The sequence below is a fragment of the Chlamydotis macqueenii genome, chromosome 8 (assembly GCF_036417535.1).
Source record: "Chlamydotis macqueenii isolate bChlMac1 chromosome 8, bChlMac1.mat, whole genome shotgun sequence".
Taxonomy (NCBI): Eukaryota; Metazoa; Chordata; class Aves; order Otidiformes; family Otididae; genus Chlamydotis; species Chlamydotis macqueenii.
This window is the reverse complement of record NC_141563.1, coordinates 27,062,253-27,085,441: the sequence shown is the minus strand read 5'-3', so window position 1 is coordinate 27,085,441 and position 23,189 is coordinate 27,062,253. Positions and strand designations below refer to the sequence as shown.

Below are 23,189 nucleotides of genomic sequence, written 5' to 3'. Positions count from 1 at the left end.
AGGGGCATGGTGGGAACGTCTGTGCCCCTCAAAGGACAGGGGCAGCCAGCGATGCTGGATGGTGGCAAACTCCAGCCCTAATTAAAAGACAGGTCCTGCCACCCTGCATGTGTGCACATGCTGCTGTCCCTGGCTGTCACCAGGATGTGGCATTTTGGGGTGTGAGTTTTGAGGCGGTGCAGTCTTGCAGTGGGTTAGAACTCGGCGAGGCTAAGCCAGCCGGGGCGGCTCATCACTCCCACTGCACTGGCAGCCTGGCCGAGGAGCGTCCCAGAGGTGGCCGGGACCCGGCACCTTGAGATGAGCTCAACCTTGGCCGTCCCAGGGCCACCGCGGCGCTCAGAAGTGGCAGGAGAAGGTGAGGGGCAGGGAGGCAGGGCAGAGCTGCCACTCTGTGTGCAGGATAACCCCAGGCTGACCCCTTTCACACACCGCTCAACACCCCTAAATCAATTGCATTTTATTATTACAATATCAATATACAATATTCCTACAATAACACCATTGATTTTCTACTCAGAGGCTGCACCTAAGTCTGTTTTAAAGAGGAGGGAGTTAATAGTGCCCTCATTAAAAATCTATAGATTACTCCCCACCCCCAAAAAAGAAAAAGCAGTTTATATTCATTAGAGCTATTGAATATAAAGTAATATGTTTGTGTAGGACATTGGAGTAATGTGATAATCCGTCCGCATATCAGGGAGAAATCCACTTAGCAACCCTGTCAGCTTGACAAGAAAAATGTGCCCATAAAGTCGGGAATACATCGAGGGAGTGAGCGCGAGGAGAGCGGGGCCGCGCGTGCGTGCGCGCCTGTGTGGCACCAGCAGAGCCACCTTCACCCCCGCCACACGTCCCCTGCCTGGGTTTGGGGACACGGGTGGGCACCCCAACAGCCCCCGGAGATGTCTGGAGCCAGGGCAAGGCGGGTGCACCGGGGTAGGGGTGGTGGGGAGGGCTCTGCCCCCTGCCAGCCTCCGCAGCCCCAGGCAGGGTCACCCTGATGGGACGGGGCCAGGGGGTGCCAGCCTGGGTGCTGGGGCCACCTGCCCCGCGGGGAGAGCTGGGCTGGGGGGCACAGGGTGGGCAGTGCTGCCTCGGACCCCGCTGGTCCCCCGTCCCATGGCCACCTTTGCAATGGATTAAGCACGGAAAGAGCAGCAAAGCAATCCCGCTCGCACTCTCTTAGGCTGTCAATTGCCATTTTTGTAATAGAAATTCCTTTCACAAGGTAACGACGGCCAGATTTAGAGGATTTCATATTGCTCATAATTCCCCAAACAGCCATCTGACTGTGTTGTTTTAAAAGCCGCTTAGTTTTTTGCTTTGGAGTTTATGAAAATCTCCCACTCTAATATCCCGAGAGCCAGCCTATAATTGTGTTATTAAATCAATCGGAGCGGATTACATTGTAAAATCAATAGATGGCTGTAATTGCATATTAGAAAGTTGTTCTGCTGTTGTTGATTTTTTTTTACATGGATAATTATAATAAGCGTGTTTACCTTAGTGCTGATTTGGAATGAGCCTCGCTAAATGACTTACGACGAGCCTGGCGCTCCCACTGCCAAGGGGCCGTGGCACCGTTTGGGACAGCGAGGACGGTGCTGCCGGCGCAGCGTGCGGGTAGCGCCGACTTGCTGGGGTCCCACCGGCTTTGGAGGGCGGCTCCTGGCGCTGGCATCCAGCGCGAGAGCACGTCAGGGCTTTGGGGAGGCGGCTGGTGGGGTTCGGGAAGCAGCTGGGAGTCCCAGAGAGTCTTCCCAGGGACCAGCTCAGGTGTCGCAGGAGGTGCGTTGGGGTCTTGCTGCCGCTTTGGCCGCTCCCCAGGTCTCCACCCAGTTTCCCGTTCAGCCACGGCCAGGGCCCGGCTGCCCATGCTGACCCTGGGCGATGCTGTGGGCAGGGAGGTGGGCAGCAGGGCGCTGGGAGCAGCGAAGGGCAGCAGCCAGGGTTGCACCCTGCAGTGCCACGTTCAAATCCAAGCTGCTCGCCTGCCTGGCCCGGCTCTGGGGCCAGGATTTACTTTGCTGTTGATTTTTGCGGGGGCTAGACCAGGGCTGGCTGTGGGGTGGGAGTGGTTTGACAGTTGTACTCCCTTCGTCATCTCCGTTTTCCCAGCATTCAAGCCACTGTGTCCCCGTTAGGTCCTGCTCCAGGGGCTCAGCCGGACACGGGGAGGAGATGGATGGAGCACGGGGTCCTAAGGACAGGGAGGGGCTCGTCTGAGCGGGAACAAGTGGCGGCAGGAGCTGGTGCCATGGCTTGGCCAGGCAGGACACCCATCATCTCCAGGGCCCTTCTAGAGCCGTTGGTGCCACCTCGGCCAGCGGAGGGGACAGAGGCACAGAGAAACAGGCTCATCTCTGCCCCCCCCCCACAGCCAGTGGGGCTGGTGACACCTCTCATTCCCCGGGCTGTCCCCATGCCCAGCTCCCTTCCCTGTTCTGGCACACCAGCAAGGGGATGGGGTGCCATGGGAGGGACTAGGGGGGACACTCGGGAGGCATGTGGACCTTACCTCTCCCACTGCCACCATCAACCAGGAGGGTCCCTGGCAGCTCAGGGCAGCCTCCCCAGGGAGCTGCGTGCAAGGGAAGCCTCCTGCACCTCCAACCAACGCTGGGTGACAGGTGATGGCTTTGCCAGCAGGTCACTGGGCGCAGCGGGGCTGGGCAGGGCTACTGGTCTGGCAGGGAGTAGCGAGGCGGCCTGGCAGCCCTGGGCTGGCAGGCAGGCACCTGGCAGCGGGGCAGCGCTGCCCGTCTGCGCGGGGCCCTCGATCTGGCACGCGGCACTGTCAGCAGGCAGCCTGCTGTCTCCTAGACAGTGAAATATGGCCACAATTAGCCCGGATACAGTTCAATTATGATAAACAGCGTTTGCACCCTTTAAGCCGTGATTAAAAGGCCTCCTCCCGTTGATAGAGAGACCTAATTTCACATTATTATCGCTGTAGCTTGATTATAAAGCACTCCCTGGATTTACAGTTGGGAGATGGATGTGGAGGCTTCTTTATCATTTACACATCAGTAATGATGCAGCCTTCCCTCCACCACAACATCCATCCAGCGGCGGCAGGGAGAGGGGGGCCCTGCCTGCACCCCCCCCTCCCGGGGCACCCTCTCCCCGTGTCAGCCGGGCCCCGCTGCCACACGCAAGTGGGCAAAGTCACCCTTACGGTAACAGCTTGATAAATGGGCGGGCGGTAATGAAATGGAGACATCAAGGCGTGGGGCGAGGAAGAAAGAGTGGTAATCGGAACGAGTGGAGCTGTCCCGAAACGGAGGGGAGCGGGAAGAAGGATCGCCTCTGCGCCGTGTGCTGTCAAGGGAGAAATTACACATTTACTCTTGCTTTTTCTTAAGGAGACGGCCCTCATAGATCAAAACATGGATTTACAAGCCAATTTTCAACATGAAATATAGACACCAGGAATCAATTTAAGCCCGGCTTCTATTTTAGCAAACGGTGCCTGCGTTTAGTCCCAGGTAAATAACACCAGCCGGAGCCTTTCTCCTCCCTGGCTCGCTGCCCCGTCACCGCTCGCTCTGGCGGCCGCGGCGCTGCCGGCCGGACCCCAGCACCCACTTCGACCGCAATCGATGCCGGGAACAGGTGCAGCTCACCGGCCTGGCCACCTGCCACCTGCTAGCCTGAGGCCGGTGGGCACGGGGCAGCATGGAGGGCTGGTTCTGGTGGGGACGGGGACGATCCCAAACCGTGATGGCAAGCAGAGAGAGCCAGGTGCCACACAGCCCCTGCCCAGATTGGGCAAGGGGAAGGAGAGGAGCCTGCTTGGCTGGTGAACAGCAGCTCTGGCATCACCTGCCATCCCCGTCCCAGTGTGGGGACAGCCCCTTTGCTGGCCAGTGCCACCAGAGGTGCTGGAAGAGGAGGCTGAGGTGACCGGCACTGGGCTTGCAGGGAAGCAGCTGCTGGCCAAGACCTGGGGCCAGCGTGGCTCCCCACAGGCTGTGAGGCAAGCACTGGCCCGGAGGACCCAGGGATGTGTCAGCCAGCAGCCACTGCCCCACGCAGGCCTCTGGGTCCTGGGCATGGATCCATCCCAGTGCAGCACGGGGCCGTACTGGAATGCAGGTGGCCAGCACCGGGGAGCCGGGGACCCCGGGCAAAGCACTTGGGACAGAGTCTCTGGACTGGTGGGGACACAGGTGCTGTGCCTGCAGCTGCACGGTCTCCCCGCGTCCCCTAAGGGGGACCATGCAGCTGCGGGCACAGCACCAGTGTGGGACTCCGAGCTTGATCCGACAGCTCCCAGTTGGATCGTGGCTGTAACACGGCATCTCTGTGCTCTCTCCACAGACGACTGTAAGAACATCGCCAACATCATGAAGACACTGGCCCATAGAGGCTTCATCTTCAAGCAGACCTCCAAACCCTTTTGATCCCCAAGGCAAGCCAGGCAAGGGCTGCATGCGCCCGGCGCCGGCGAGGCGGGGAGGACGGGCTCCAGCATTAAAATAAAACGGCAACCGAGGCCAGAGGAACCGACAAAAAAAAAAAAAAAAAAAAAAAAAAAAAAAAAAAAATCTCAATTTCAGCTGTTAACGCCAGTAGAGGTTGTATATATGGGAAGGCAAATCTGTGTAGACCTGATGTGACTCCCTCTCTGGGCTGCTCCGGACATTATGCCATGCTAGCGGACAGCCGCGTAGGGCGCTTGCACCACATTTTAGACTCGTAGTTTGTTCTTTTTCTTTGGCTCCCGATTTCCGTCCCTCCCTCCATATCCCACCCCGTCCTCCCTCTCCCGCCCCGTAGCCAGAGCATTCCCCCATCTCCTCCCCGGCATGGGCCGTCCCTGCCTGCCCTTCTTTCTTTCTTTTCTCTGGTTTTATTTCAGGCCTCGACGGCTGCTGCGGCGAGGCCGGCGCCTGCCCGCGCCCGGGCTGCGCTGATGAAGGCTCAGCAGTGTCGAGACAGCCCCTCGCCCTCCCCACCAGCCCCCCCGCCTCTCCCTCGAGCGCCTTTTCCCCTTTTTGAATCAACACTAACCCCTCTCTGACTCCTGTATGTGACAAACGCGATCCGTCTCTTTATGTTCAAGGTGAAGTGCCTGTATTCTCCGCTGCAGAGCCCCTTGCAGCCCCAGCATGGGCTGCGGGGCCCCGGAGGGCTCCCTTCAGTGGGGCGGGGGGCCCAGCGAGCGGGCGGGCAGCAGGAGGGAGGTGACAGTGTCCGTGCAGAGCCCCCGTCCCATCCCATCCCCGTCCCATCTGCTCGTGCCTCTTGCAGGACTGGGTGGGATGCCCAGCCCTGCCCCGGCCCCGCCGACCTATTCCAGCTCCAGCGGGACCAGGCCCGCCGCAGCACCGCGTCCATTGCCGGCGGTGGACGTGCCAGCGCGCGCTGGCCCCCGGCCCACAGGTACCCGAGCAGAGGAGCTGCAAATTGCCCCAGGCCCCTGACCCCGCTCCCCTCCGACCCCATCCGGCCTCCCTCGGTTCCCGAGCTGAGGCTCGGCCCCCCTCGTGTGCCCATGGTCCCCACGGGCCACACCGTGCCCCTCGCAGGTCCCCACGGACGCTCAGCAGCAGCTGGCTTGTTGCCTGAGAGTTGCCGAGCCGCATCCCCTCCGGCTGGGTGGGCTCCTGGCCAGCCAGGGCAGCTGGGGGGGGCAGCCGTGGGGCAGGCTGAAGGCACGCATCCCCACCCTGTGTCACCCAGCCCCGGGGCCCTGCTGAATGGAGCCCTCGTCCGGGCGCTGACCTGCAGGGAGGCTGCAGCCCCGGGCCCGTGCGTGCATGGCCTGGAGCGAAGCTGGTGACGGCAGCCAGAAGGGCAATACAGGCACTGAACTTGGCGGTACATGACTGCATGGTGTGTGGTGTTCCAGTTAAACCAACCGATAATGCAAACCCAGCATTTTCATTGTCTAGTTATTCCAATCCTTGCTGTAAATGTGCCACATGAATAAAGTTTGGGGGTAAAGGAGCCCAGGCTGTTCCCATGCATGTGCGAGTGTGTGTGGGGGGGTGGAAGTGGAGGGTGTGCCACCTGGGTGGGTGGGAGCAGGGTGCCCCTCCAGAGGGGCTGCCCTCACTGGGGTATGGCACTCCAGCATGTCCATGCTCCCCAACAAATCAAATTTTTGGGCTGTGAAAGGGACGTCTGGGTTCCCAGCCGCTGGGAGCACTGCCCCGCTCTGCAGCATGGGCACTGTGGGTGGGCTCAGTCTTCCCCACCACCTCAGGCTTGTTTGTTCCTCAGGACGGCTCTGCCCCAAGGATGCCACCAGTCTGTCCCAGCTGGGCTGCACCCACGGGAGCGCCCCAGCTCAGCCTTCTGCATGGTGCAGGGTGGCAGCCACCACCACGTCCCACTGGCATTCGCCATCCCGCCCTGCAGCCTGGCACGCTGTACCTGCATCTCCGCTACCGGCTGGAGCCAGCGTGGCTCTGCCCCGGGCAGCAGAGCCAGCATGAGCAGAGCACCATGATGCACAGGAGTCGTACCGAGCCGTGCAGGAAACACCACCAGGTCCAGGTGCCACCTGCCCAGCGCCACGGCGCCACAGGGTGACAGGGATGTAGCTGTCCAGCTGGCATGGAGTGGGCAGCTCCCTGAGGGAAGGGGCAGCCCCAGCCCACTTGCTCCAAGCAAAGGTCACCGGGGTTTTGATGGCTCCCTGTGCAGCCCCTGATCAGCTTTATTGACCTATTTTCGATGGAGTCGTCCAATTAGTTTTCTATGAAAACTAAGAACTTGGCCTTTGCCCTTTACTCCTGCAGGCGAGAATGTGACTCAGAGGACGTTGTCACAGTGGATCGATCACCAGTGACACTTGAAAGGCAGCACGGATGGGACACAAGGTGGGCAGCAGCCTGGAGCAGGGCACACAGCCAGGACCACCTGCGCCCATGGCGGGCAAATGCACAAACCCAGGCTCCCATTGCTGGCTTCAGCGATGCCTCAGCCTCTCCAAGGCCCTGCAAAACATGGGGTGCAGGGACCAGGGGCCTTACTCACCACAGACTGAAGCCAGAGGTGTCCACCTGCCCTGGGCAGGGCAGCAGGAGGAGGAACTGGGCCTGACAGCGAGTGCTGGGGACAACAGGAGCGTTTCTCGGCAGAGGCATGCGAGGCAGCACTTGCAGGTGCGGGGCACACAGGAGCTGCTGGAGGCAGGCAGCTACGCAGGGGCCGGGCATGTGGGATGCTGGAGGGAGTTCCCCAGCCTGGTGCAAGCAGCACTGCAGCAGCACTGCAGCAGCCCAGGGCAGGGACTGACAGCCCCCAAAAGCAGCAGGAGCTGCAGCAACCCCACTGCAGCTGTGCAGTCGAGGCAGATGGGCTCAGGGAGAGCCACCGGCAGCCAGGGCTCCCAGTATGGCTGGCAGCACCAGGCCTGCCCGGGGTGGAGGCAAGACAGCTCTCACCATCTCCTCCCAGTCTGCACAGGCTCACCAGCTCTGGTGAACCTCACCCTTCACGGACAAAGTTTCAGGGCTGAATTCACCACAGGAGAGACGGAGCCATTCGCCCCAAATGGGGAACATGCCCCTAGCCGTACTGCTGCACTGCAGTGAGGCTCCGTGGTAGGCGCTGCACAGACACCACGGCCAAGACCGCAGCTGGTTCAGCGCCCAAAGCCGGCCTCTGCATGCACGGTGCCCCAGGCTTGACGGGTACCCCGTGTGCTGTGTGCCGCAGGGACACGCAGTGCCACAACCCTGGGGTGACTGTGCTCAGGTGCCCATCACGCCCAGCCCTGCAGGCACTCGCTGTCCCCAAAGGCCTGGAGAGCCACTGCCCCAGCCGACAAGCACCCAGCGGATGGACAAGGCAGCACTGACACGCTCTCCAAAATAAGCAAGGCCTGCCCACCCCTGCCAGTCCCACAGCGTGAATGGCAGGAGGCCCTGCTGCCTCCTCCAGGAGGAAGGCGGCCCCCAGTCCCCGCTGGGCGCTGGGCAGACGGCAAACAGAGCATGGAATTTGCACGGCTAAAAGTTAAATACAACACACACACGGATTTTGTCAGAGGCCCTGGCACGGCTGCCTTTGCGGGATCCGATTAACAGGGAAATAAAAGGGCCAGAGAACCCACACAGCAGTGTGAACAGATGCCCTATAAAAATCAAATACATGGTAATCAAGGGGACCAAAAGGTACATTTAAAAAAACAAAAACCCATCCTGGAAACAAAGGAGCTGGGCTTTGTGACTTTCCTGGGAGGGCTGTGGAATTAATGGGGAAGAGCACATGTGTTTGATAATCTTTATATGGCAAAAGACCCATCTTTCAAATATGTCACAAATTCATATTAATCACCTTCCTATTGCCTTCCCTGGCGCAGCTATTCCGGTTGCCTTGGGCAAAATTGGGAACTGTCTGGTTAAAAAAAATGTTTTACATTATAATTTACAAGAGCCTACAAGTCTAGTTTCTTTTAATGGAAAGAACGATTAGAAAAAAAAAAAAGAGAGAGGAATATATATACACCCTGGTATATATACACTATATATATATTAAAATATATATATAAAAGACAGATATTGTAACTCCATCTGGAAAGAGAGAATGTTTGATCTTAACAATGTAACTTCTGGCTTTCAAACAGGCTCAGAAAACAAGAAGTCAGCAGGAGTTCAGATAAAGGAAGCTTAAAAGTCAAATAATTCTGACTCTGAACCCGAGACTTCTTAGACTCAAGGTCCTTTCCTTTACCCATTAATGGGCTGACTTGTGAGCTCAGGAACAAAGTGCTGCAATGTGAGGATTTCTGAGAGTCACTCATTACAGATCACTGAGTGGAGTCCCAGTTGCGGAAATCAAAGGATCCAATCTGGAGTAACTGGCTGAACTTCTGCTTGGAACTAATTTGTTCCGAGTTCGGCTCACCTTTCACCTCCCAAAGGCCCCGAGTAAAGTCCCTACCGGGGTCAGCAGCAGACGGCACTGGGGGGATCCCAGCTCAGCTTTAATGGTCAGCGATGGGCACCGCAGCCCCTAGGAGAGGGTGGACAGGCAGCCAGGGTAGGAGGTATGCGGCGGATGCGGCAGGGCAGAACGGTGCCAGGCTTCCCACTGCCCCATGGGGTCTCGCTGCTGAGACAGGCAGAGGTCTCTCCTAATCCAGGATGAAACCCCCTGCTGAGATGTCCCCCACCCCCAGTGCTGGCCAAGGGGGATGGTGGGAGCCAGCTACCACCACAACCAGTTATCTCAAGACCATGGTGCGCCTTTGCCCATTCATGCCAATTCCTGGACAGGAACAGAGACATTCTGGGCAGGGCTCAGAAGTCAGACTCCCAGTCCTGTTCCTGGCTTTGCCACTCACTGCCTCCAACATCTGGAGCAAGATACTTCTCTCTAGGGAAACAAATCTGGCTTCAGGGGAGCAGCTGGTTTGGATGCTGAACTAATCCATGCTTAATCCAACATGTGGAGTGCCCTGGAAGGGCAGTTCTAGACAGCACAAAGGGATTCTTCAACTCAGAGGAATTCGAAGCGAGGAGATTAAATGATTCCCCTGAGGGCCCAGGCAGCGCCGTGGCACAGCACACACGTGAACTCGGGAGTTCAGGGCTGGCACGGTGGGGTTAAACCGCTGAAGCAGCCTCAGCACGGGGAAGGGCAATATGTCACCCGCAAACACCCATGGCCAGGGCTGCAGGAGGTGAGGGAGGGAAAAGGCCACTACAGAGCATCGCTGCGCCTGCACGTGTCGCGCTGGATACGTCCCAGCACAACAGTTGCTCTACAGAGAGCTGCGTGTTTGCACTACCAAAATTGCCACCCCCGCTGCAAGCACCCCAGGGTGGGGGAAAAGCACTGTGCTTGCAGAGGCAGGCTGCTTTCCCGGCGCCATGTCCTGGGCCCGCTGCCTGCCACACTGTCCCCATCGCACCAGGGCCCGTGACACCTCAGAGTTACAGCTGTGCAGGGTGGGGACACCTGCGTGCACCCCACCAGCTGAACAGCCAGCAACCGCCCCAGCCACTCCCTTCTCAGGGCTGACCCCAACCCACCAATGCTCCAGAGGCTGATTTTAGCCACAGTGTTGAGCAAGAGGCAAGGGGGCTGCTCCTGCCAGCTCAAAGCAGGGCAAGGAGCACCCACCACCAACACATGGCCTCCACTCAGTCGGGCCCATCGCTGGAAAAGCCAGTTGTGGGCTGCAGGACACAATTGCCCAGAACCGCAGGAAAGGTTCAGGGCAAGCACAGTGCCAGGCCCTGCCTGACTCTCCAAACATACCCAAGCCAGGCAGAACCTGGTACAGCAGCCCCATTCCCCTCCTCTCCAAGATACCCCTCCAGCCGGGATGTAATTTTTCCCCCCTCGAAAGGTAGCATAAAATGGTCACAGTGTGAATGTGCTTGACCTTTTGTCTTGGACTAATCTAATTGTGTCGTCTTTGTGTAATCAGCCGGTAAAGGTCAGTGCTGTATTTAACATGGGGGCCCTTTAGGTACTGAATTTGCCTTGCAGTGAATTAACTTGATTATATTTCTTTCAAATATGTCAGAGATCAGGTCAGTTTAACCCTCTCTGTGCTGCCTGGGCCAACCCCTTTGTTTCCAATTCCAGGAGGTGGCACTGAGGAACAAAGTGGTCAGAAACACACACGTGGGCTCTCTTCTCCTGCAGCCATGGCCACCACCATCACCACCACCTCTCCCACCTTCCCAGCAAGCAAAGTCTCAAGGGAGAGCAAGTGTGTTGTGAATCAGCTTGAGAAGTTTGCAAACCAGGACACTCCGGACCACGGGGAGGGGTGAGATTTCAGATTGAATGCAACAGGGAATTAAAAAAAAAAATTCAGAAGACTCCTTTGCAAACATGAACCTGTCTCAGTGGAACGCTTCCTTACGACTCCATATTGTCACAATCAAATAGGACATTACTCAAGTCCAGATTAACGTATCACCTCTGCCATGGACAGGTAAGGTGTTCTCAGCATCCTGCAGTACATTACACATTTTAGAAAGTAAAGGTCTGTGCCGCTATCAGGGCAGCAGGTCTGGGGCGTAAGGGATGCCACTGTGTGGAGAGGGGCAGCTTTTATCAGGCAGTTCAGCTCAGCTGTGCCAGGGGACTGCACAGAGGGGAAAGCAACCTCAGCTGATCCCCAGGCATACCCTTGGCCCCGAGGCAGCAGTGAGGGGCTGGGCAGCCTGCTGTCACGGAGGCAGGGAGGAGAGGCTGGTGATGCGCATCCTGCGGAGGAACATGCACAGGACATTGTCACAGGGCTCGCGGTGGAAGAACCCCTAGGTCTGGCTTTCCTTTCTCAGCACTGTAAGCAGGGTAACAGAAACACTGCTTTGCTCTTCGAACACCTCTCCTTCCCAGGCCTCCTGCCCGAGACAGGGCTACCGCTGGACTCGAGGGACGTGGGCAGGCCATGGCTCATCATCTCAGGACTGCTTTCCCCACTTGCTGTCCCCTGCTGAGCAACCCTTACGGGGCCATCTCTAGAATGAAAACGCCTCAGGCCTGCACCTGCACTGGCATCACTGTTGCTGCCATGGTGCAAGCTCTCGTCACCGAAAGCCTCACTGCTTTGGTCCACGGTGGCACCCACGTCCAGCCATCTGCCTGCATGCAGGATGTAGAAAGCCCTGCTGACCCCATCTATAGCACCAAGAACACTGTCCAGCACAGGAGACGAGCCCAGAGAGCAGCACTGGGACTTGGGGGAACAGGCGTGCTGCGCTCGCTTGAACACACACGCCTGGAGGGAGAGCAGGGCAGCATCCCCAGAGTTTGTCAGGGCATCTGCGTTGGAGACCTGAGTGCTCCCTGTTCTGCCCCCACAACCTTCCTTCTCACCGAGTTGGGGGTCAGTGGTGCTCCTACTACATCAATGATCTGGTCCTTGGCATCTGCCTTGCCCTCCTCGATGCCGAGCCCTGCCTGGCCATCTGGATGGGCGCCTTCTGCGCTGAGGGGGCCAATACTGCCAGCTTTGGCCAGGGCCTCATAGCGGTGCCTTAACATCTGCAGCTCATATTCACAGTTGGCAAAGGCTTGCTTCAGCTCATACAGCAGCACCAGGTCACTCCGCAGCTCGTTGAACATCTGCACGATCTCCTCTGTTGGCATAGGGTTGAGATCTAGGGACAAAAAGGGGTTCTGTTAAACACTCAGACCTGCAACCCAACGGAAGATCCCTAGAAAGGTCCTGGTTGCCCATTCACCTTCACAAAGACACGCCAGGAGCCACACTCTCACCACACAGATCATTAGCAAGCGGCATCCTGCTGTTCCCTGCACCTTCACAAACAAGAGGCGGACAGGCTGAGCTTCCTTGCCTCTCTTGTTGCTCCTCCCAGGGTAGGACTGAGGCAGAGAACTGCTCTGCTGCTGTGTTACAGACATGTTTTAATGTAGACCTGAACTGCTTGCAGCAGGGGCTGGCAGATCACCTCCCCACACCATGCATTCTGCTGCAGCCCATCACACACGCACGCAGAGCCAGGAAGAGCTGCCTGTTCTGGAGAAGAAAAGGATGAAGCTCTGCATCTTCATTCTGATATACAGCAGTGGCCCCCTGTCCTCAGGGCTGCCCACATGACCCCTTTCTGCTAGCACTGTGTTCACCCACACAAAGCCCAGGTGTGTTTCTGCACTCTAAGACACAGCAGGGCTGGAGCACCAGGAAGCCCTCAAGATATGTGTATTTTGTAAGGCAGGAGTGGGGAGTCAGGAACCCCTCCTTACTCTCATAGAAAATGAGCTCTAAGAAGCACTCACACCCTTCCTCAAGGCTTCCCTAGCAAGCGAAGATGGTAACTCCCTTAGTTTTAAAGCAGAAAGGGGAAACCACCCTGGTTGAGTTGCTTTCACCAGCCACAGGAGACCTTCAGAACCGCACACAGTCTCCAAGACAACATACCAAGCCATAAACCAGTTGGCCCAAAAAACTAACAAGAGTTAACAGAAGTCAGTGCTGGGAGCAGGCTCAGTAATCTCTTGTAAATCACCAATAAGGCTTTTTTCTTCTTCTTTTTTTTCTTTTTCTTTTTTTTTTTTAAATCCCCCCAGCCAGTGGGGGGAAAAGGGTGTCTAATCAAGGGGCACTGCATGCTGGGACCTGTAGTACCTGCAAACTGTACCCACTGCATGGATGTACCCAGCTAGCCATGGGCTGCACTTCTTTCCCTCCAGCTACACGCGGGTATTGTACGTGTTAAGTGAACCCTTCTTTCTGCTGCTAAGACACCGGAGTTCAAGAGTGAGGGATGTGTGTTTACTCGCCTTTCAGCAGAGATGCTCCAGATTTCCACACAGCATGCAACCTATAAAGGGGGGGATGAACAGTCCCAGACGCATTTTGGACTTGCCACCATGAGCAGTAAATTAAGAGGAAACGAAGCTTGAAAGCAAGACAGGGCAGCCCTGAACAATGCGCGTGCCGTGGTCACTAACACACTCAGAAGTACCTCTCCTGGCAAGGCTGAGATTTGCCTTCCTAATACTGTGCTGCCTCTCTTGATGGTTAAAAAGGCCCAAACAAGAGAGAAACAAAGGCTCTTTTAAAACATTTTTCTACTGGGAGGAAAAAAAAAAACCCTGTGCATCTTGTTCTGGCTTTTACCCTCTCTCTCTTTCTTTTTTTTTTTTTTAAACACATAAAATATTTTAAAAACCATTCACATACTGTTATTCAAGAAACTGGCTGTATTACTAGGGGAAAAAATAGCCCATCTCGAGAACAAAGGCCAGCTCTGTGTGTCTCTTTCTCTCTCCCGTGCCCCCTTTACTCACCTACTCCGAGTTCCATCAGCATCTGCTCCAGGGCTTTAATCTTCTTCTGTCCCACCGAGCTTGGCAGTTTCATCTGGAACACAAAGGTAACAGAGCCACACAGCTCAGAGATAGCCCTCACTCACAGCCGTCTAGTTCAAAAGGCAAGAGAGCTTTTCTTTTTATAGTGCAGGGGGAACAAAAAAAGAAAGGGAGAGAAAGGAAAATCAAGTGCTAAGAGAGGGAGACAGGGGCTGAAAGTTTTCAGACTAGGTCCGAGGGCAGGTATTGAAAAGCCCAGTCGTGAGGGCTTTTATTTTCTCTCTCGTGTGTGTGCAAGACACGCTGTTTTACAGTTTCCATGTGTCACTGAATTAACAACAAAAGTTCTTCTTGGCTTCAAACCCTCTCCCGCGGTGCCCGGCCCATCAAAGGGCTCATTTACACAGTGGCTAATGTGCAATGCTGCCCTACTTTATTCGTTTTAGCCGGCCTGATTAGACTCATGCGCTAACAGACTCACTTCTCCTTTTACCTGCTGAGCCCCAGACCTGTGGGATTCATTTACAGAGCAGGCTTTATAACAAAGGGGAGAGACAGAGAGAGCACAGTTACTTGACTGGCGGAAGTGTGAACACACATTTACATCGGAGCTAAGGGGCCAGGTGAGAGAGGAAGCATCAGATGTGAGCTATGAAAGGGAATTGGAGCTGGCCAGGAGAGGAAGAATGCATACACTTAGCAGGGTCCTTCCTCTGCATTCATTTGGGCTCTGGCAGGAGTGCTAGCTGCTCAGACCAAGCATTTATTAGACTACAAGCAGCACAAACGCAGGTGGCACAATATGGCAGGGAGAACAGGTTTCCAGGCTGTGCGGATATACCCAAAAACGAGTGAAAGCCCTTTACTTCCTCAGCAGTGCTGGAAGACAGACCAGGAGACAAACGATTCACAGCATCGCAGCATCAGACACCCTACTGCACACTTTCATAGGCTGTCCCTCCACGCCCAGCCTCAGGAAAGTGAGCACACACCTCCACCCAGGGAGCACCATCCCAACAAACCTTCCAGCCCAAGCTGCCCAGCAAACTATTGAATAGCTGGAGGAGGAGAGAGCATCCTCCAGCCATCCTGCTCACTGCTTACTGACCAGCAGCCCAACCTTGGCCAAACCAACTATGACACTGAAAGGCTGCACTGGGAATGACGTGAAGGAAGAGCCATTCTTTACTCCACCTTAGAACTGGCCTCTGAGGTGAGCTCACCAAAGGGTCCCATGGTCACCTTACCTCCCATAAGCCACAGGTTGAAACTCCCCAAAACAGACGGTCCAATGTAAGTCTCCCAAATCAGACTCATCTTTCCCACAGTGTGCACTGCCTCAGCACAAAAATAACAAGAGACACCATCTGGAACTTCTTAATTCCTTTGAAGGCAGGAACACCGCATGCACAAACCCAAACAGTGAAAGCAGTAACTCTAACTCAGCTACGGCTGAATGTGTTCCGTTAGCGGCTCCATGACCCCACTGCAGCACCTGCTGGGAAAACCCACCCTCTCCATCACATCACTTCAGCCAAGAAACCAGAGCATGGACGCCACAGGGCATCCCAGGGGAACAGGCCTTCGCAGTATACACTGAGAAGCACCGAGTCCTTTTGCTAGGTATTAGGCCCACAATTAAGACTCCTGCAAAGGACCAAGAGGACCCTCAGGGAAGGATTTCTAAAAATTAACCTGATCCAGGGGATCCAAAAGGAGCACTAGGGAAAGAGGAAAACATGCCCTTATGCAAACAGGCAGCACTGGTAGGGACTGAAGGACATCTCTGGCCTTTTTTAAACCCTGAGTGCCTTTGGCTTCGAGCTGGGGTTTCTGCATAGCAGCAAATTTCATACTTCAGAGACTGACTCTTTACACTTGACAACAATATGATTGTTTTTGCAGAAGAACAGCTGTCAAAGGTGTCACACATTTGGATTTCAGTCAAATCTTTGGTCTAGAATCTTAACTTGAGCAGAACCTTACTAAAACAAGCTTTCCCAGGAGCTCTGCAGCACAGACTACTTGCATAGGCTGTGCCGAAAAGTGGCAGGACAGGGGAGAAAGCCCTAAGACAAGGCAGTGCAAAACACCGGGACAGGAGACGGTTCTGTTAATTTGGTGGGTGCTATGCTGCAGCTAGCAGCAGGATGCCAAGGAAAGAAAGGCCACTTAGTGCAGCTTAGCAGGAGACAGAACAGTTAGCCTGAAGCATCAGGAAAACATTCCCGAGAGCAAGAGGTCTCGGTCCAGAGAACTGTTCTGCCCCATGAGGAATTACACAGAATATTTAAAATGGGCAACGCACCCAGCTCTGCCTCTGCTGGGGGATGTATGGGCTGAACTAGTCAGGCTGTGCTATCCTTAACTTCTAGGACACAAAGAGTTAACAGCGCCCAGCATCTCCCCATTGAAGAACTCTGGCACACAATACTTGTGTGATTATCAGAACCCTGAGAGTCTGTTTTCATCCCTGCTCCTAACATGGATATCACAGTCTTTCTGGTTACAGGCACGATTCCCTTCCGTCAAACACCAGCTGGCAAAAACACGGTGGACTTCAGGACAAAGGACAAGAAATAGGAAAAGCTCATGCTTGACTAGGCTAGGTGGACAGACAGAAGGTCTTGGTTTGTGGATTAGAGGAAAAGCACAAGCTTTTCTCCTGAGAAGCTTTCACTATGCTCAAGGAACTATTGGGAACACACATTATTAACCTGGCAACGCCTTCAGTGGTAATGTGTGTGTCTTGCTCACGTCCCACAGGAGCCTGGTCAATGAGTACCAAGCCAAGGACTTCACTGACACTCCTGAAGATTAGAGGATGGAGCAGGGAAAGGCAGGACAAATTAATTTAACTTCAAAGAAAGGAACACTGGAGATGCTCAGGAGGAGTGGGGCTGTAGTTTAGTTTAAAAACACATCAATTAAGCTTCCTTTTAATTCAGACAGGAGGATCTGGCCTGCAAACAGGAAGGCTTCATTGGTTTCTCAAAGCAAGAGTATATTTTAATTTTACCATCATTAAGAAAATGTTATGATTTATGTGGCTGCTGTCGGACTAATATCTTTAGAATTTAGCTGGCTAAGCTAATTCATCTCTAAGACTGATGAAGGCTGATTGCTCTCTATGCAAAATGTATTAAAACTAAATGAGCAGTCTATTACTCAAATGCTGCTGATAATCTGTTAGCCAGGGTCCGTTAGCTGGGCTGCCTTGTTGCAGGAGAGAAGCCTTCATGCTCTATACAGCCCTGATAAGCCCAAGCTTATTTCAGCAAGCCCTCCTTTGTTTTGATCTTTTAAGCAGACATCCAGATACACACCAGAGTGCTGAAAGTGGTGTTTCACCTGCCCTCACTCCCAAGGAATGAGGCAATCCACAGGGACCACAAGTCCCAGTCCACAGCACAGAGAACAGCTCTCTGGCTCCAGATGTGTGTGCTGGGATCTCTGGTTTCTGCAGGCTGTATCTCTGTGTTAATGAAAACACCACTCAGGGCAACCTCATTGCTTACACCACGGCTCCTGGGCGGTTCTTGGTGTTGTCATGGATGGAGTTCTCTGCAGGGGCTGAGGAAAATTATGTTCCTCAGAGAACTCCAGTAAGCAACCACAGCTTCCGAGGTGAATGGCATTTGCCCTTTTCTTTCCTTCCTTATCCTGGACTATTATTGTTATTTATTATCTTTAAAGTCCCCATATAATAATACTACCTGGGAAACAGATTGCTCCAGTCAGAAAACTGATTAGCCGGGACTTTTGAGGTTACTATATTTTGGATGCTCTTCTCCTTTGACAACCTCTCCCTACAGCCCTCTTTTGCCACACCAGCCTGCGCTTATAATTACACCAACGTCGCTTTTGATTTAAGGACTGTAATCCTTTGTCCCTGCTATAAACAACCTGCATTAAACACATGAACTGCGTGTACCAAGAGAAAAATAAATAAAGAGCTACAGAAAATTGTCTGAATCAACACCATGAAACCACAGTACCGGAGCCTCCCTACGCAGAGAGAAGCGTTGCCTGATCCTGGGATACATGGCCCATGCTGGCACACACCTGGCCTGAGAGGCACAGAGCGCCCCAGTACTGAGCCAGCCTGCTCTCCCCTGAAGGAGGGGGGCATTGCTCAGGAATTGGGCGGGGGTGGCCCTGAGCAGTTTAATTTCTAGAGTCTCACCACAGAGTACCCTTGAGGTTTTCAATGATACAGGATTTTTATTTAATGTTCGAGACATTCTGCCAACAAAACCTTGCTAATTCACACTAATGACTAGGAGACCTCCTGCAAATTAATTGCTAATTGGAAAAATTCATTAAATGAACAAACATGATAAGAAATAACTGAAGATAAAGCCTCCCCAAACAGACTTGGCTCATTTATTTTTGTGTGCCATTCAGTTTTCATTATTTATGCTAATACTTTTAAGCATAGTTGTAAATGTATTTGAGTATATTTTGGCAGAGTAATGAAGTTCAAGTAATAGCAGAGCTGCAACACACTCCCCTGCCACGTCTTACAGCATCACCACCTGGCAGGTAGAGATTGCCATGGGGATCCGCGCTCGGAATGGGAGAGCTCTGCAGGATCTACAATGACAGATTAGGCCACATGTGATCATATCTATGTGGTCATCTTCAATGTCCTGCTCTCAATTTATCACTTTCTTCATAAATGCTCCATTTCTGGTGCTTCCAGCTTCCAAAAAAATTCCACTTTCATGCTGAGACCTTTCACTTGGTCTCTCACCAAAATACAAAGTTTTTAAAATTAATCAGTGGTTATTTGGATATTTCACATGCACTCTCCCTGACGCTGCACTTCATTTTAATTCAATTTTGAGACAACCTTTTCCTTAAACTCACCCTTCCCCAACGCTAAACAATACGACTGTCCTAAAATCTTTAATCCTAAAAACTCCACACATCTGACCTGTGTCTGCAGAGCTATAAACTGTGGTTTTATGCATCGGCACCGGTATTGTTGTTCAGCATTATAATACAGCTCACTGACATTGAAAACCACCTTCTTCATGGATTTCAGCAGCAAGAAAACTTTCTCATTAGGCACTTTCTTCATGGATGTCTTTAGAGTACTGAATTGCTTAGTGGGTTTCTGGGAAGGAGTGCTAAAGTTTCAGATGAATAATGTTTTTTGCATTTTCTGGCTTAAGATGGGGAAAGAAGGTCAACCTTTCCCCGGCTGTATGGCTCTACTCTGCAGGAGCGGAGAGCCTCCACTTCTGCACAGTTTTAAGACTCAAGGAAGGGAAGAACCATATTAAGTACTTTAGCCTTAGAGCTCTAGAATTCAAAAGACCCCAACAGAGAAATTCAATTTCAGATATGAATGTGCACATTTCTGGAAATCTGAAATGCTTAACTGCTCAGAACTAAAATGCTACTATGAAAGGTGGATGAGTAATTGCAATCTATGCAAAGTTAGCAAAGTTTGAAATTGCACAGGTATTCTCTGCCTCAATGAGCATACATGCTTCCCCCTACCCCATCTTACAGCCCTAGACTCTGTGTCTTACAGCTGTGCCTGCTGATCTGCCAGGCTAACATTCAGGACAGACAAAAAGAAAGAGTCATACCGCTGTGCCATCTCTACTATGCTGTTTGTTACACATAAACACGCAGCGATCACTTTGAGATGGCATGCGACCATCAACTTGCTCCATCAATGAGGCTTAATGCTAAATAAACCAACCTTTTAAGAAGAAAACATTTCTATATTAACTTATGTAAATGGTTATTTCAGGGGGAGGTTTGACTGAAGTTAGACATACCTCACAAATTCCCAAATCAATTGTGCAAAATTACAAATTCTGTACTGGAATCAGTTTTACTTGCTAGAGCAATACACCTAATGAAAGCTTTGTCAAGGATGAAGGAGGCCAACAGATACCAGAGAAGCACAGCACACTCAGGCATATGGCGAAGTAGCAGCTCACTGATCCTACAGACGTCAACGCCTCGTTATGCATCTACAGCACTGATTCAAGGGGTAAAGATACACTTCCTAAAGAAACCATAGGTCCTGGAGCATCAATGTCTCAGCAGGATGGGCTTTCACCAGTGCAGGTAACAAGGTCTTCAACGTTTTCATACTCTCCCACCCCAAGGGGGTAAAGATTGCTTTGATCCAGCACAAGTGGCCTAAAATGAGAATGACTAGGAATCTGCACAAACGACAGCTGATAACCTGCGAAGAGTCTGCTTTCTCCCAGTTTGACATACAGGTTGTGACAAGACATCTGAGAACACAAGAAAAATTCACACTTTGCCAGGACTGCATGGCACTTAGAAGATGGTCATCTTCTGGAAAGCAAAGTATTATCTACTATTTACCAAATCTGAGATTTCCTGTCCTTTAAATATGTTTTGCTTTAAATACAGTGCAAGCCTGTAAAACAAACGCAAAAGGGCTACAGGAAGTGTTTGTGTCAGGAAAAATAGTAAAATACATGGTGCAGAAGAAAGAACTGCACAGGATAGTTTTACTAGAGGGTGTTTTATGTTGAAAGCACATTACCAGTATGACACTATAGCATTGTGCTTTAGGAGATGTGCAGATTCACAGATAGTCCTACCCCTGCCTCTCACTACAGGCATGGAAATCAAGCTGAGACCTGAAGAGATGTCTGCAAGAAACGGAAACGGCTGCAGCCTCTGAGCTGCAACTGACTGAAACAAGTCAAGAGCAAAGAGTGTGCTATGATCACAGGGAGGGCCCTAAGATAGGCCATGGGACGGGGAACTCCGAGTACAGTTTCACACACAGTACAAGAAGATTATGGAAACTTCCAGATCAGACGCAAATCCAAGAAACTGTAGCAAAACGTGTGTCTAGTCTTGAATTGGTGTTGCCTTTCTCAAATTATTTAACTGAAACTACACTTACACAAATAAAAAAAAAACCCACAGTGACTAATTACACTCCAATCATTATATCTGTTACGCTAATGAAATAAAAAAGTAATATATATGGTGCTTTGCACAATTGACATACAATCAGATTACCTGATGAGTGACACCTAAGACTGTGTAACTATGGGCACACAAAGGTAGCAAAAGCTTCTCAGATTGGTCCAGGACTGGCAGACAAAGGTCCCCGAGGCCTCACACTGCATAGACAATGTTTGGTACTTGACAATTCAACAGAAGCTGCAATATGGACTGTCCCTTCCAGAACTACAACTTATTTTAAAAGACCCCACACTACTGTACCCAGAACGCTCTCTTTATACTCGAGAGACTACTAAGGCTTTGCTCCAGATGCTCTCCCACACCAAAGAGCTTCAGAAAAGAGGAGACAGATGCATTTCCCTTCAGCAATTTAACATTAACTGCCTTTCAGTTTAGCTAAGAATGAGCACGGAGGACAAGAAGCGTTGGATTCACCTTCTCTAGTTCATTCAAGATTTTGTATCCTTTGATGTTCTCTTTAAAAATAAATACTCCAATATTTTCATCTTATTTCATTCTCTACAGGCAGGAGTTTGATTAGGAAACGCACCAGCACTCTCTTGGCCCTAATTAAAGGGTATGTAATACAACAAATGGATGGCAAAGCCACAACATGAATTCGATCCAGCCAGCATCATTTGTTCCTAACTTTTACTCACAGAAATGAGACTACTACTGTCCTTCCACACCCCTGTCAGGCTCCCCATGGAAATTACTCTCACCCACTCTCTTGTAGAGCGCAAAACATACAACTTCGCTAATGAAAAATTGCTAGCAGAAGCAACAAGCACATCTCAGCTAACTAATCCATGGGATGTTCAGATCTGGAAACATAAACTTTCCTACCTAATAAGGGTGCGCTGATCTCCATCAGATTGACGCCAGAATGCCTTGGAGTGCAATCAATACAAAACAAATAAATTATTAATTGCTCCAAGTAATTAAATTTATCAAATCCAAATAAAAATAACTGAGATTTTATGGAACTGCTTCCAAAGCTGAACCTCTGAAAGGACAGTATTGATCACAGGAGGACAGACAGATGTTTCACATGTTCACAGCCGATGAGGTCTGGGTTTGCATTAATGACAGGGAAGGAAGAGAGCCAACAGCCTCCAATGCAGAGTAAACAGGCGGCGTGCTTGGCCATTTAATTGTGGGTCAGATCAAATATGGAGAATAAACATGTCTAAACACATACATACAGCCTCATCTTCGTCTAGAAGTATCATTCACCTTGGAGCTGTAGTAAGCACTCAGTTCCCACTCAAAAAAAAAAAAAAAAAAAAAAAAGAGAGAAATCACACTCACTTCTTCCCCCCACAACCACAGTAAATTCTTACTCATTAATCAGTGCTAAAACAAAAAAAAGCTCAGTAGACTAGTAAATATTTAAAAGCTGAGGAGTGTGAATATTTGAATCAATGAGTACTAAAGCTGTACTTGTAATTTTCCTCCTTCTACCTCTTTTTTTATTTGGTCCAACTGGCAATTTGTCTCCAAGATCCCAGTTAGCTGATGGAGTCAGGCTGCTGGCTGGAAGCCTTTTCTGAGGAGAGGTGTCTGCCTCTGAATGACTGAGCTGGAGCATCCCTCAGTCCTTTCTGTGGACTGAGATCTCTACAAACTCCTTTTCATCCCAGAGTTCTGTTGTTTCCAGATGAGACATCGCTTAATTGATTCTCTTCCAGTTCCTTTTTTTCCAAACCCATGAGAACAGAACAAAGACACAGACTTACACCTCAACATGCAGGAGTAAGGACAAACATCCACCTTTTCCATCCATCACCTTCCTTCTTAAAACCACTGCTGCAGCAATTCAACAGCATTAACAAAATCATAACTTAAAATTTGCAGATAAGACTGAGAGAGAAGATGAGCAACTTAAAACTCACTGAAGAGATGTTAAGTATGCCAAAGTCAAGTGCTCTGAACACAAAAAAAGTCAAAGACAAAGGTTAAACTTAAAAGAAAGCTAGCATGACACAGTACAGAAACACTGCAGTGAACTCAAAACAAACTCAGCTCTGTCCTGCAGAAGCAACACAATGCCTAGATGACAAACGTGCAATTATTTTTGGTTTGTCTAGGTCCTGGAAAAGATTCAAGTTCAGCAGCTCCCATTTTCCTTTCCTTCGGGCAGATCCTCAGCAAAGCTTTCCTTCCTCGTAGTTCCCTGCTTTCCCTTTAGCCTCTTCCTCTCCTTTCCCTGTACAAATTCCCTACCCATCTCTCATTTCCTCTGGCGCTTTGGCCGTCTGTCCTCCCAGATGAGCAGACCTGGTATAACAGGAAGTTTTCTAGAAGTAACACTTAGCATTAATAATATGTTCTGGTGTTATTTTCATAACATTGTTTTGCTAACAGCAAAGGCAAAGGTCTAAAATTCATTTTCAAGAAACTCGTGAAAGGCTTATCCCCTTCCAAAACATCTGCTACTGCCTCCT

The 23,189-nt window shown here is 51.6% G+C and overlaps 2 protein-coding genes across 6 annotated transcripts in view; one reads left to right on the top strand and one right to left on the bottom strand.

Annotated features, from left to right (window-relative positions):
- Positions 1-5,958, top strand: part of ERI3 (ERI1 exoribonuclease family member 3) — a 131,523-nt gene extending 125,565 nt beyond the window's left edge. For all 3 annotated transcript variants that reach the window (XM_086752903.1, XM_086752901.1, XM_086752902.1), the window contains one exon: positions 4,327-5,958. In XM_086752903.1, coding sequence (XP_086609029.1) covers positions 4,327-4,409 — 83 coding nt within the window. In that variant the 3' untranslated portion in view covers positions 4,410-5,958. The remainder of the gene's footprint in view (positions 1-4,326) is intronic.
- Positions 5,959-8,230: 2,272 nt separating this feature from the next.
- DMAP1 (DNA methyltransferase 1 associated protein 1) overlaps positions 8,231-23,189 on the bottom strand; it is a 31,664-nt gene continuing 16,705 nt past the window's right edge. For 2 of the 3 annotated variants that reach the window (XM_086752898.1, XM_086752899.1), the window contains exons 9-11: positions 13,744-13,816; positions 11,806-12,089; positions 8,231-11,190 (exon numbers count right to left, since the gene is read on the bottom strand). In XM_086752898.1, the coding sequence (XP_086609024.1) occupies positions 11,047-11,190; positions 11,806-12,089; positions 13,744-13,816 (501 nt within the window). In that variant the 3' untranslated portion in view covers positions 8,231-11,046. Of the gene's footprint in view, positions 12,090-13,743; positions 13,817-23,189 lie in introns of all 3 variants that reach the window. The other variant, XM_086752900.1, reaches the window with a different exon arrangement.